At 46.0% G+C, this 13,855-nt stretch overlaps 2 protein-coding genes across 2 annotated transcripts; one reads left to right on the top strand and one right to left on the bottom strand.

Moving 5' to 3' along the window:
• Window positions 1-3,036: 3,036 nt before the first annotated feature.
• F4812DRAFT_101297 (uncharacterized protein) lies at window positions 3,037-3,609 on the bottom strand. The gene is made up of 2 exons (XM_047929254.1): window positions 3,321-3,609; window positions 3,037-3,223 (listed from the first exon to the last, which is right to left on the bottom strand). The coding sequence occupies exons 1-2, from the start codon at window positions 3,509-3,511 to the stop codon at window positions 3,103-3,105; spliced, it is 312 nt and encodes a 103-aa protein (XP_047788573.1). The 5' UTR covers window positions 3,512-3,609; the 3' UTR covers window positions 3,037-3,102.
• A 5,528-nt stretch (window positions 3,610-9,137) lies between these two features.
• Window positions 9,138-10,470, top strand: F4812DRAFT_101250 (uncharacterized protein). Its single transcript, XM_047929253.1, has one exon. It carries the CDS (start codon window positions 9,368-9,370, stop codon window positions 10,307-10,309), a length of 942 nt encoding a protein of 313 aa, XP_047788572.1. The 5' UTR covers window positions 9,138-9,367; the 3' UTR covers window positions 10,310-10,470.
• The last annotated feature ends 3,385 nt before the right edge of the window (window positions 10,471-13,855 follow it).

The following is a 13,855-nucleotide window of genomic DNA, read 5'->3' as shown; positions in this document are numbered from 1 at the left end:
GTCGTATAGCTACCAATCCAACCTATGTGCAACAGACCAAGCTGAAGTTGCCATTCCAAGTTGATAGCATTGCAGGGTAGTAAAATACTGAACTTCGTTAGAACCCATTTCAATTCGATGATCTAGATTCTACGTCACTGGGTATTGTCGCTCACTAAGCCTTCACGTTACTACATATTGTAACACACCCGCATCGCGTCTCCCTAGTTTCTTGTTATGCATGTCATCCCGCCGCTACATCACTGACATGATGCAACTCTGTATAACATTGGCAACGTGTTTCCCGGCGCCGTGTAACCTACTTCGCCGTCCAGAACACCTAGAGAAGCCAGCTGGCCAGCTAGCCAGCCTCGAGAAATAACCTTGCCTGTTACACAACCTTTTCAGCCTGTCCACGAGGCACAGACATATTTCCATCCTATTAGTAACTGATATGATGTACCCTGACCAGCTCGCGAGCGTTTACACAGACTCACCTCATCAGTACGGGATCCTACTGTCACCACGTACTCGCCACGAATGGCACGATGATATACGTAATAAACATCCTAAAAGGGGGTTAGATAGGTAACTTCATGCATGAAACAAGAGTTAGGAGTTCGTGCTAAACCCAAGCCAAGCCGTACGAGAAAAGACAAGAGAAGAGAAGAGAAGGTAGGTACGCATACGTTTACCCAGCCGAAGATCTGGCGAAACTCCATAAGCTGAAAGTTCGCACGGCCCATCTCTATTAGCATCAAGTTAGCCAGCCTTTTACTCCAGCATAGTACTACGGTTAATCCTCGCCTTATAAGAAGTCGTAGACGCAAGGGGAGTAGCTGAAGGGGAAATATTAGACGAGAGAATGACATGTACCATAATGAAACGCTACCACCCACGTCTTTGTTCGTTCAGTCGATTAAATCCCGATCATAAACTCTGACTTCGGTTTGCACCGCTGATGAAGCTATCTCTACGACTAACGAATGGAGCGGTTTACCTATAGCCTTAGTTAGGTTCTCAAGGTAGTTGGCTTCCGATCGCTGGGTATTCTCCCCCTTTAGGTTAGGAGTCTATGATTTAATATTGTATTCTCAGTGGAACCAAGTTAGAAGATCACAAGGTCATATTGGTACGTGACATTCATATGCGAAGCATTTATCTGAATCGAAGGGTCAGTATTCGATGAGGTAAGAATAATTTTAGTATTTTCCCCCCTCTACGGTTAAGGATTTTAATATTAACATACACCTATAAGCACCTAGGGGTAGATTTATGTATATAGATACCATCCTCAAACTTATAGATTTAAGTTTACGTTATGAGCGTGGCCTTTCCCCTCGTATCATGCTTATCCATATAGCAAAGACTTGTCCCGTGCGAATTAGGTGGATCGTTCGGGTGTCAAGTTATTCGGAATAAATAATAGTTCATAGTTTAAGGATGTTACTACATGTACCTAAGACTCACATCAAGTATATTTACTGTATCTTCCGGTATTCAGAATAGCATCACAATAATTTTGCGATCCATAAAGGCTACGTGGTGCTACCGAGGCAAGCCAACACTCTACCTTTGGTTTCCGAAGTTGATAACTCGCACGCCTCTTGAAACACATTAAGCTGGTAGCGACGTGGTCATAGTTGTAAAGTAAGTTGTAAAGTAAGTTGTAAAGTAAAATTTATTTCGTACATACATGTAGGTATGGAAATCCAATTTTAGTAACAGGTACCTCTACTTACCCTTTTGCTAGGTCAACCCCGGAGAAACAACGACGGCGTTACGGTCCTAGGACTGCAAGAGACCACTCCGGGATATGTCTTCCGGGCACCGTCTGAGTTGCCCAGGAAGTAGAAACCTTAATCCCGCAGTCGAACTGCACGGGGCGCCAAAATCTCTCCGCGGTGGTGGGTATGAGTATGACCGTTAGGATGCATGGCAGCCGTCAGCACATACGTGGTCTGCCTCAGATTATTTCTCCAGTAGAATACCCATCTGACTCTAGAGCGCGATAATCCCGCTATGTCAGACGGTGTTTGAATTCAGATACCGGTATAGGGGGAATAAACAGATTTCCCGGGTGTTGGACTCACGCCGTGCAAGTACGGGTCGCCTAGATACCGAATTATCGGCCAACAAGCTCGGAAAAGATCGCGTCCCAAACTCAGGCCATCTCCAGATGCTGAGCTAACACTAAGTCCTTGGAGTTATTCGTGGTGCCCAAGATATGCGAGCTGTCAAGTCCCTTTTCAAATGCGCCGCAACTGGTCCACGTCATCTAGCCCCCAAATCCAAGACCATAAATAGAGTACCTAACCTCACTTAGACCGTCACTTTACGAAAGTTAGATGTAGCTGATACGACGCTTTGATATGTCCGGTGAAACGAGAGGTCACTGTGGCAACCCATGTGCATTGGTGTTGCACCAGGTATACAAGTGGATATTACAATCAACTGCATTGCGGGTTCATACTAATATCTCTGTATGACTTGCGTGTAAGCCGTTCAGTGGGTAGGCGAAGGACCATATCTGGATTTGTCAGCTGTTATACTGATCTGAGAGAATATTTCAATATTTCACGATGTTATAGTTGGTGTCTCTGAAAGCTGATTAAGCTCATGTTGAGCTTCTATTGATGACCACTACGACTAAGGAGCTCGATGTTTAGTTGTAAAATCTAGCATTTGCCCTATCGCAGTAAAAATGTGTATCGCTTATTCGGGATCGTCGGCTTTAAGGTTCTCCTTTGATAGATTGCGAGGACAAGTTTTGAACTCGCCCCAGTGATGGATAGGTCATTCACCTTTGTAATATCACAAGAGCATGAGTCAGATAGGAACGATGCCCTTGGTGCTCCAACCAAAAGAGAAAAACCGGAAGCTCGTAATGCGTGGATCGTGTATCATTTATCATTCCTATACCAAATAAGTCTAGGTATTTATGTGAGAACGGGTCAGACAAGTAGAGTAGAGAGAAGTGGATTTGGTTGAGCTAAAGAGTCGTCGGATTAGTTCTATACCCTAGGAATGAGATGGGGAGGGATTTTTGACGTAGGGTCCTATCGACTACCCAATTCAATCATCACTCCCATACCTAGAGATATCAGAATTCAAAACCACGAATTATGACCAGCACCTAATGTTTAGAACCTGGCATGGTCTCTTAAGGCAAATAAGCTGACGAAACTGAGCAGGCAGAAATGCTGTAGCCGTAATGTAGCCGTGAGGCTCAGACGAACTTGGACTGAACCATGATTAGACTTTTTTTTTGACAGGCGAGAAAGCGTGTCAAAACATCAACATCAACGTTGTGTACTAAACAACCGATCGGACAACTCAACTGGGTCGTAGGTTTTGTTTGCAACCCAACCGTAAACGAGCCAGTAGGACGACCAAAACAAATTCGCCCGACTCGGGTAGAGCGGGCCAAAAGAAGGTCGTCATTTGGGTCGTATAGCTTAAAGTCGCGCATTGCATCTGCCATGTGGAAAGCGGAGAGCCAGAAGAGCCAAGGACTAGGTCCTAAAGGCATAGCGTCAGCGTAAACGTAGACATGCTATGGTAAGGCAAGCTGGTGATCACGTGTCTGTTATTCAAGCCGAATATTGAATCTATCCTTGGCTAGATGACGCAGACAGTGGATTTCCTAGTAGCCACTGAATTATAAATTATAGCCATTAGATCTGGTGGCTCGGAGATGTGCTAACGTGCGCTGAGGATAATTTTCCATGTCGTTGGTTGGGATTGGTAGAGAGATTTGGGCTATGTTGGTGAAGGGTGTTGTTAGTCAGTTGCAACGCCAGAACATGGTACATTTTTTCAAGGTAGTAATTCAAATTCGGGTTCGGGTTGCAACGCAGGCGTCACTTGTGACCAACAGACTGACACTGCAGCCACGAGCAGCATGGGGTAGCAGAATTTACCATACTATGTTAGTACCTCGAGACTAGTCGGAATTTGGGACTGTTGGGCATCCAATGGTACGCGTGGATCGAAAATGCAGTGTGGTGGATCGACCACAGGATCTCCGGGCCTAAATCTCGTAGGGCTGAGAGACGCTTGCTGCAATACGCAAGAAAGACGCCGAGTGATTATCGGAGACAAGGGGGGGGCGGGTGACGAGGGGGGAGGGGAGGATTGTTCAGTGGAGAAGATTAAGGAAAATAAATAGACGGGTTACCGAGCTATACCCGTACCAAAATATATAAAATACCTCTTAATAAGCAACATTGAACCATGTGCTATCAATAATTTGACAATAGTTAGATCTTTCAGCCGCCGATGTGACAGTTGAAGTTAGGTACCTAACTGCACATTAACTGTGAAGAAAAGTAAAAAGGGGAGAAGGATGGGCTTAAGCGCCGGCTTGCTCCTTATTCGCCGCGGCTATTTCTTATTTCTCGTTTCTCGTTTCTCGTAGATAGGTACTAGGTAAGGTATAAGTACCACCTAACCTAAGATATACCCAGAAATATCACATAACCGTGGAACTGCCTACTACGATTTACGTAGTAAGCAGTAGGTACAAGGACCCCGGACGAAAAGTTTCTGATGAAGGTATGGTCAGGGTGAGTTGAACTAGTACGTAAGGTAACATACCATATATTATCAAATACCTTGGGTATTACCACTTAGGTGTATATATCGTATACTATCGTATACCGTCATATCTGAGAGCTTAGTTACCTATTTTTGTCTTATATCAGCTAACCACACACGTCGATGTTCTTCGTGCAACGTCTCAACCTTAGATGGATACACATTAAATACATAAAATAACTTGATGGATCATATACCGTGGCGGAAGAGAGGTATTACTCCTAAGATAGGAATTAAGCGGTCAAGAATAAAAAGGTCAGAGGACCGAGAGCGTAGTAGTACACTGTAACGTGGCTACGGTGGCAGTGTTTTTTTTTTTCTACTCTCCTAAAAAGCCATCCACTGGATAGGACAAGTCGGTCTTGTTTTAATTCGCCTTTCGCCTCCAAGAGCCTCGTACTAACGATCAACATTAACCCCCTGGTCCGTCGCCTAGGCTTGCGCGTCCTTACGACATAGTAGACTGCGACCTTGCCAGAAACAGGAAGGGCAAAATATAAGAAAGGTCAAGGATAAGAAAGATGATGGATCATGGGCCTAGGATCAGCCGCCGTAGCAGGGAGGCGGTGTAGTAGGTAGTCTACCTAACTATTAGGTTCAAGTCTAAGTCGGTATTCAAAGTACGAAGAGCAGAGAGAAGGAGAAATAAAAAAGAAATAAAAAAAACGAGACAAGGATTTGAACGATGAAGCAAGCCTTGCTGAAGCTATGAAGTTGGTGGCAAGGCTGACTGATATGAAACCGTTACTAATCGGTCAGACAAGAGTCGCAAATCGAGAGCGATAATTCGGCCAACTATCATCTAAGATGGCGCCGAGGGATGGAGACGGCCAAGAATAATGACCATAAGGCCACGTTTTAGTTAATTGTATTGGACCTGGTTAATTCTGTCCGTCATACGGTCGTACGAAAGAGAAAAAGAAAAAAAAAAAGAGAGAGAGAAAAGGGAACAAGAACGTGTAGGTAAACCGGTGGGACAAATTTTAGGATAACTAATGAGGAGGAGGATGGGAGGGACACACATAAAAAAAATAAAAAATAAAATAAAAAGAAAAAGTAAGATGGATGAATAGAGTTGTGGGGTTGGGGCCTGGTAAGTGATGGATGCCGATGGTAACACATACTATGTAGGTAGGCGGTACCTAACCTAGTACCTAAAGGACCAAGTTACATCGTGTTGTAAACCGTACCTGCTACCAGGTACCTACCTTAATCCGCCCTAACCAGCCTAACCCGTTACCCAGGGTATCGTATGTACCTCAGTACTGACATAATTGATTCAAAATAAAGATCCACTCGCCAACGTGAACTCAGCTGAAAATCATCCAACTGCATCCACTGCACATCCACTACGCCCACACTGTTGGACAGCCCAGGCCCTATCCCACCATCCCACCAGCCTATCCGATACCTGTTTCTAACTACAATCTTTCGCCCCCAAAATCCGAATGGCCGCTTATTCGACGGCCTTTCTCTTCCTCTCTATTCGTAACTCTCAATTTTTCAAGATTGGTTCATGTTCACCACTACCCATCGTTCAACCACCTACGGATGTAACCAAGATTCAGCATCGATACCAGCGGCAGTTGTATCATGCATCGGCCCATACCTGACGTATGCCGTTCACCTTTGTTTGTTTACCCACAAGCATCACTGCGCCGCTCTATTACATGATACTATCTCGCTTACTATTCGTCTGCTCGTCTACTCGTCAAGGAATAGCCAAGGAGTAGAGAAGTAGAAGAGTAGTACCTCGTTGCATGCCCTACGTAGATGTCCACTCACAAGCTACCTTAGGTAAGGAGGTAAGGTATGCAAAGTACGCAAGGTACTCAAGGTATATATGCAAGGTTACCTAGGTGTGCAAGGTATGCCGGCGTCTCAAAGAGAAACAACAGTCGACGTTTACCTTGTTTTCCCCCGGCATTTCCTTTATTTAAAAAAAAAAAAAAAAAAAAAAAAAAAAAAGGCAACTCCAAAAACCCCGCGAGAGCTTGTAGGAGCGAGGAATTCCTCGATCCCCTTGTGTATATTGCCGCTCTACGAGTCTCGTGTTCTACTTCACTATCGCCTAATAACCGAGAAATAAGGGGCGAATAAGGGGCTGTGCTTCAAGTGGTTCGTGGGCCATCTTCTTCTCATCTAGCTCTCTCGTCAAGTAATTTTCTTTTGCCGTTTTTTAGACACCGGCGACTTCCATCTTGCTGCCCCGGGTCCATCGCTCCGCCGGGGATCGACTCTCGAACCAGGTTTGCTAACGCGGCATAGGGCTCACCTCAGCTGAACCCCGTTCACTACCCAGACCACCTTCGTACAAGATAGGGCTAGTGGTACGAGGCTAAACTCGTTCCAGAAGTAGTCTTGCAAAATATCCTTGATTGTTCTCAATCATTAATTAAGCGGATGAACCTAGAGAGGGAAGGCAAGAGAAAAAAAAAAAAAAAAAAAAAAAAAAAGGATCCGTCAGTCCCATTTATTATAACTATTAACTTAGCAAACTCACATATAGGTATCTTCCTAAATTAATCATCAATAGGAGGTATGCTAACCGCCTTCCATTTAGTACGATACTTGAAAAGATGTCCAGATGTCCCTATGTCCCTCAATGCTTCGGGGATTCGACTAATGCCGTATCAATTCTTTTACAGATACGGTTCTCTTACAAGCATGACAAGTAGTCTTGGCCACGCTACCGCGCATACTTTTAATATCTACCTATGCTTTTAATATCTATGTAGTACATGTCAGCCATCCACAGCCTTGTACCTCTAGGATCAAGTGCGCGTCTAGACATCAACCATGGGATATAGGAGGCTAATGTGCTCACATGCCGTGCATATTTACGACACAGACCCTGAATTCATACTCCCCGGCCGTCCTATTGGGCCCCGATTCAGCTGCGTCGGCTGAAAATGATACACGTACCTATAATTATTGCCTTCCCTTAAACATCTACATAGTAGCTATCCAGGCATAGCTTACCTGGTATGTCACGGACCAGCTAAGCATAGTAACATCATGACTGTCCGAAGAGCTGGAGAGTTCTAGCGCCCACGGAAAACCAATGCTTAAGCCCGAGCGTCACGATGCATCATCCGTCACGAAAGAGCCACGACCACCTTATAAGCAGGTACCTACCTACCTAGGTATCGCACCTATGTAACAAGAATCTAGGCCGAAGGCGATCTAAGTTCTACCAATAACCTCTTCTTGCCTTTCATATCATCACTTCTTCTCCAGAGTATGCGCAAGAGGATAACTCCAAATAAACAGGACATAGTTACCTAGCTTCAAAGCACTCAACAGCTCCACAGCACTCCACATAGAAAAATACAAAAGTCCGTACTCTCGAGAGTCTCATTTGAGCTCGCTGAAGAATAGCAGGGATCACCGTCTTAATTTGTTTGATTCCAGCTAACACGCAAATTTCTTTCAAGGTTGCGTCCCGTCTCGTTCTTCACCTCATCCTAGATTACCTACACTAATATCTCTCTCACCTCGTCTCGTGCTCCCTTGTCAACCGAAGTGGCCGGACAGATCCCGACTGACGGCTAAGCTTACGGCGTAGTTTTGTGCCTCAGATAATTTCGTCGACCACGCAATTCGGCCAGGTTTTTTTTTTGCCGCAATTTCAAATACACATATGAATCATTTTTCTACTAGGTATCGTGCAACATGCCGGCATAAAAGGCGTTGACTCCAATAACTTGGGGCGTCATTCAACCTTAATCCGTAGGACTGCTCGACTGTATAATCCATCCCGCTTGCATCGATCACTTCGAGTACATGCAGTCTAATACACTTAAGCATCTGACCGGCTGTCCTACCTAGACCCGGCCCGCCGTTTTCGCGTGAATTATATACCTGAGTTAAGAGGTACTTACCCAATGACATATCCGACTTCTCATATACGGGCCCGAAGAGGCAAGCCGCCAAGTCATCCGTGTTTCCTCAATTGAGGCTGACTGACCAAGATGGCGGGGCCTTGAAGAGGAAAGTAGCTACATTCACAAACCCACGCCCTCCCCACTCACACTCACACCCTCCCCAGACGCTCGGGCTGTTTATTTTCATGATTGTAGGTAGGTACCTCCTTTGTAAATGGCCCTTGTCACTTAGTCTCGTCAAGTTATGTCTTGGTAACGGGACTTTGACTTGATGTAGTAGTACTAGCTCTAGGTAACGCCCGTATAAATTTCTCCCCTTCTCCCGCCTTTGGCTTGGTAGGAAACCTTTAACAGCATCGAGGGCGCTTATATCCTGTTTTCTTCCATGTCTGGGCTGTCAACTACGTAGCTCCGCAATAGTTGGGTTAAGCCGTGCTTATAAGCTCGAGATTGACTATAAAGACGTCTACCCGAGTGCTTTCTCTCTGCTCTATGCAGCCGCGAGTGATCTTATCCCCCGCGGCCCTCCTTTTAGGACCCCAACTTGTAAGCTGCCGGTCTAGCCCTTGTTTGTTGAGCATCTTGACCTATCGAGCGACCGCGATTTATCCATCATCTACTTACCAAAGTCATCAAGTTCCCACATCTGCACACTCCCTCCTCCCTGGTCTACGAGCCGGGCCGCTTCATGCCACACGCGCATATTTCACGGTGTGCTTGATATCGAGGCCAAACACGCTGAGTAGAGCAAGAACCCTTGCTCAGTCCTTGATTTGTCCCGATCGACATCCCGGTACACCCTCGAGCTTTCACATCTTGGTACAAGATACATACATCGGTGAAGGCCCGACCCCAGACGGCGCAGAAACTCATATGATTATTAGTTTCCCCAATAAGAAAACATGCCCGCTGTGAACCTGTCTCTGCAGCAGACCCCCGGTATCTTATATACGATACCGGGGACCCCTCTGCGGCTCTTGTTCACCTGCTTAGGATTCACTTCCCTCGGTGTGCTGCTACTGGTGTTTAAGAGAAGATATAAGTCACAAACCCCAACTTACACTAGTCAGCTAGACGCCAGCCCTACTACCGCGAACAGACCTTGGATTTCAGAAAAGTCTCGTGGGGTTATCTTTCAGAACGAGGTCATGTCACTGAAACAGCCATCAGGAGCTTCACAGCTGGGGGCTGATAGGAACTTGGGCGAAGGGCAAAAGAAACACACTATGGATATGCCTAGAGACCGAGATAGCAGCGAAGGGCATCAGGGGGATATGGCAGCTCCCGTGAACATAGAAGCAGGCATGCCACTGATCTTTAAATCTGGCCCGCCGCCGCCGCCGCCGCTAACACCACCTACTCTCTTAATAGGGGTTTTTACTTTTCAAGATCGCCGGCTAAGCGCTGCGGCTTCTACCATGGGTGCTCTGGATACGAGCTTCTTCCACCAGCCGAATCCAGATTATACACTGTCAGATTCACCCGAGTCGAACACGACTGCATTGGCCCACGATCAAGATTCTCCCTCCATTCCGAGGAGACGGTCGTACGCAAAGATGCTACCCCTCGGACCAGCGCATACGGACTCGGAACACGATGGGGCATCTTTTGCCCCCAGCTCATTCCCGTCTTCAAGTCCAATCTTGCCCCTTGCGCCGCACGAATCGCTCGATTCCAGGGAGATCGACGTTAAGGGCGAGATTATATCGGTAACGGACGATTCAGGTGCTGGTTGGAAGCGGCATACACGAGTGTACGGCGGAGGTGTTTGCTTGGCTTGCCTAGCGTCTGGTAGCCAGGGAGGATTCTACGGTGATAATGTCCCCCTTGAACATCGCCGTTAACCATCGGGAGGTATCCAACGAGAGAACAGTGGGCTGGGTTTTGAGATCCCAACAAAGGAGGAGCATCAAACGACTCAGCTCATCTCAGCATATTGAGGCACGAGCGGCGTCCCGAAGGAGCCGGAGGAGTTCCGATGAGTTTTACTTTTTTTTTTCTTATGGTCGGTATCTACGCTAGGAATTGCAACGCGTCTATCCCGAGCTGGGATGCAGACATCCGTTCTCTAAAGCTGTACGGGCAACACTTCTATACAATTTCGAAGTGATTTTGACCTATCATTTTCTCTCTACACGGGGTGGCTAAATATCAGGGGAGAAAAGGATGTACCTGTTTTACGACACTGTTTATCAGAATCAGGGAGAACGGTGTTATTTCGCTCATGTCTGTTACGACCATTTCTTTGTTCCTTTCTATCTGTGTATATACCTCCATGTCTCTCGACAGATTAATTCCGCAACTCCGCGTTGTTTAGAGTCATCATCATCTTGCAAGAACTCCGACGTCGATAAGAGTCCCATTTGTTCTTTTTATTCGCCTACCTAAGTTTTACTACCGCCTCCTCCACCTGTTACTTGGAGTGTCAAGAAAATTATTTTTATTATTTTCATCCCTCGCTTACTGCGTGGAGTGGCTTCGGTCATGCCGGGTGCTCTGAGCTTAGTGCCGCGGCGCGTTATTTGTTCGCGAAGAGAATAAAACGGCTGTGCTGGTTTTCGGAATAGGGCTCAGCCACCTTTGCATCAACATCGAATTAATTTTATTTATGCGAACTCTTCTGTGCCACTAGCACCGGTGTTAATGATGTTGACGATGTCGACATAGCTCGTATCAGCTCTGTGAAACGCGATGGGTTTTCTTGTTCTTTTCCTTCTTTTTTCCCCCTCCTCGTGTGGTTGTTCTGATATGGATACTTTCTGCGGACCCCCCCAAATCTCTGGATACAGTACTCAGGGGAAGTAGGCCGTCCTACTAATAGACGCTTACTCTAGGCAGATACATTCATGGGTCCCCAGTTCAGAAAGCAGTAGTATTATCCGGATAATATTGCGTACACCGATTCTTCGATGTGAGAAGATCGGTCCGCAAACCTGTTGATACGAAAAGCCGACTTGCTGTGAAATACGCTGCGAAGCGATCCCATCCGACCGAAATACGCAATGGGCAAACAGGCCTAAGCTTTTTGACGAAAATGCGACCGCTCACCCATCACCCCAATAAGGAATAGGGAAACAAGGGCACAGGCCAGCCCCAAATCCCCGCGTCGTGCCTAGGGCTGAATCTAAGGTACAAGAGTCGTAAAGCATGCAACATCCGCACAGGACCCGAACTTCCCTTGCATTTCTCTGCTTGGAAGTCTCACAAGCACACAACCCCTGCGTTGATCATGCCGGTCTCCTGCTATTCGAATAAGGAACTAGGTATGCTTACCTATCTGGCTGCTACAATGTCAAACTTCGCGACCTAGCCTTGGCTGCGGGCCATTGCCCTGTCACGACCGAGGAGGATTTGGCCTGGTTGACCGAGGGATCTCACGTCATATTACATAGGCCTCTCCAGGACCCAGGCAAGGGTTCACATATCGCGGTATCCGCGCACCTTCCGCATGGGATGGCTCCGATCCTAGGAGGAAGATTTACCATATGTTATTACCTACTTCAGCCCTTACATAGGAGCTTGGTCCAGACAAGGCAAGCGCATAATAGGTATGGCCAGATATTAGTTCGGCCGCAACCTTGGTGTTGGGTTATTCAAGTAACCGTGGTACATATAAAGCTAAAAGGTACCTAGGTGTTCGGTTAGATGTACTGGAGGGAGATTCGACGCCGTTACGATTCCCCCCGAAAGTAATAAGCAATGTTCATGCAGTGCGCCGCAGCTCGGCATGGCGGCTCAAGAAAGCAAATTCATTTACCTCGATCCTCTTGCAATAAAGGATACGCGTTGCCGTGCCATGAAGGAACATGAATACACGACGAAGTAACCTCCTTGGCTCGATGCCTCTACAAGAGGGAAATGTAGACGCAGGTTCTATCAATTATACCACCACTCAACCCTAGATGAACTAGAGTTTCTCCTAGATATACTAAAGCCGACATTACCTATTCGGGCCCTTTTTTAAGTATGTCGCTCACCGGTTCAGTATAAAGTCGGCCTCCTATCCGATAGATCTTAGATATGGCATCTTAATTCCATCATATGAGGTAGTTCTTCCACATCGACAGATACCTGCCGAGAATCATCCTTAGGAAGGATTCCGCAGATCATACGCCCATATCATTGCCCGCAAGTCGATGTAAATGGAGGCCTAGTACCAGATAACCCTCTGAGATGGAAATTGAGGCGCGGTGATCTCAAATTGCTAAATTGATGGCATACCACTTCGCTTATAATGCCCTGGAGGGGTACTTCAAGCCATAGGTATGTATAAGATACAGGAGATGGACATATAGATATAAGATAATTACATCATAACTCAATCAATTGATGGGAATTTACCAACTCATTCCTTCTTCGGTCTACCAAGAGTCTTGAGAGGTAGCTACCTAGATAGGTAGGTAGGTAGGTAGGTACCTGGCTTGTCAAGTGAAAGCTCCATTTTAAGGCCGGAGCCGGGATGTCGGCAGCAATACGTATCGAGCCAGTAGGCTACTTCCATGTAAAGTTCTGATAGTACGTATCTAAATCACTTCTGTGCCTTTGGTTGGGATGCCGGATATTGACATGAAGAAAAGTGAACAGGTATATGTTAGTGGCAAGTGAATCTAAGTTGGGAATTAAGACCGAGTATCCCGCTATTTAACGTAATTTATAACCAAGTATCACATGCATTCATAGTGACCTATTTAACATATCAAAAGAGATATGCCCAAGAGGTTTTTCCATAGAACAGTAAAATTTATTCCAAGGTAAGCCAGATGATTCCATCGGCCTAGCAATACCTCGAATGCGTATTGTGTGAATCGTGATTCATCCCCCGCCTTGTAGGCTCTATGACTCTTAGAACTGCTAGAGATATTAGTCTCACCATAGAATATAATGCTACATGTCGCCACAAACAGGCAATTTAGATGAAAACCACCAGAGTGCTAGATCATGCGTCCAGGGAAATGAGTCACAATGAGAGGGATATAGGCGCCCCCCTATTAAACGGGCAGTAATTATGGCGAAGGCCTTAAACCAAGCGACATGGACCTGGGTAAGTCAGTATCGTGACTTTATGGCGTATTAGGCCTTACGAGGTGTACTAACTGCAGAGTATATTCGCACAACTTCCGTTCACAAATATTCTAGTACAGAGACATCCATAGATGCGTTGGATGTACATAGCCTTATGCCCAATCTAAACCAACAGACGAAATGAAATTGACACCATAGCTTCTGGTTCCATGTATCCATGGTTGATAATAGGTAGAGCGTGATGTTACCTCATATGGAGCGGTCCTACTACAGTCAAGAACATAATAGGGATAATATTGACTCACTCCTTAGAGTTTCTCACCTAAGAAAAGAAAGCCAAGATCGTAGTCTCTTAAAACATACTTAAT

The sequence above is a fragment of the Daldinia caldariorum genome (genome assembly GCF_022478825.1).
Source record: "Daldinia caldariorum strain CBS 122874 unplaced genomic scaffold F4812scaffold_13, whole genome shotgun sequence".
In the NCBI taxonomy this organism is placed as follows: Eukaryota; Fungi; Ascomycota; class Sordariomycetes; order Xylariales; family Hypoxylaceae; genus Daldinia; species Daldinia caldariorum.
Note: the sequence above shows the minus strand (reverse complement) of the source record. Positions and strands in the feature narration are given on the sequence as shown.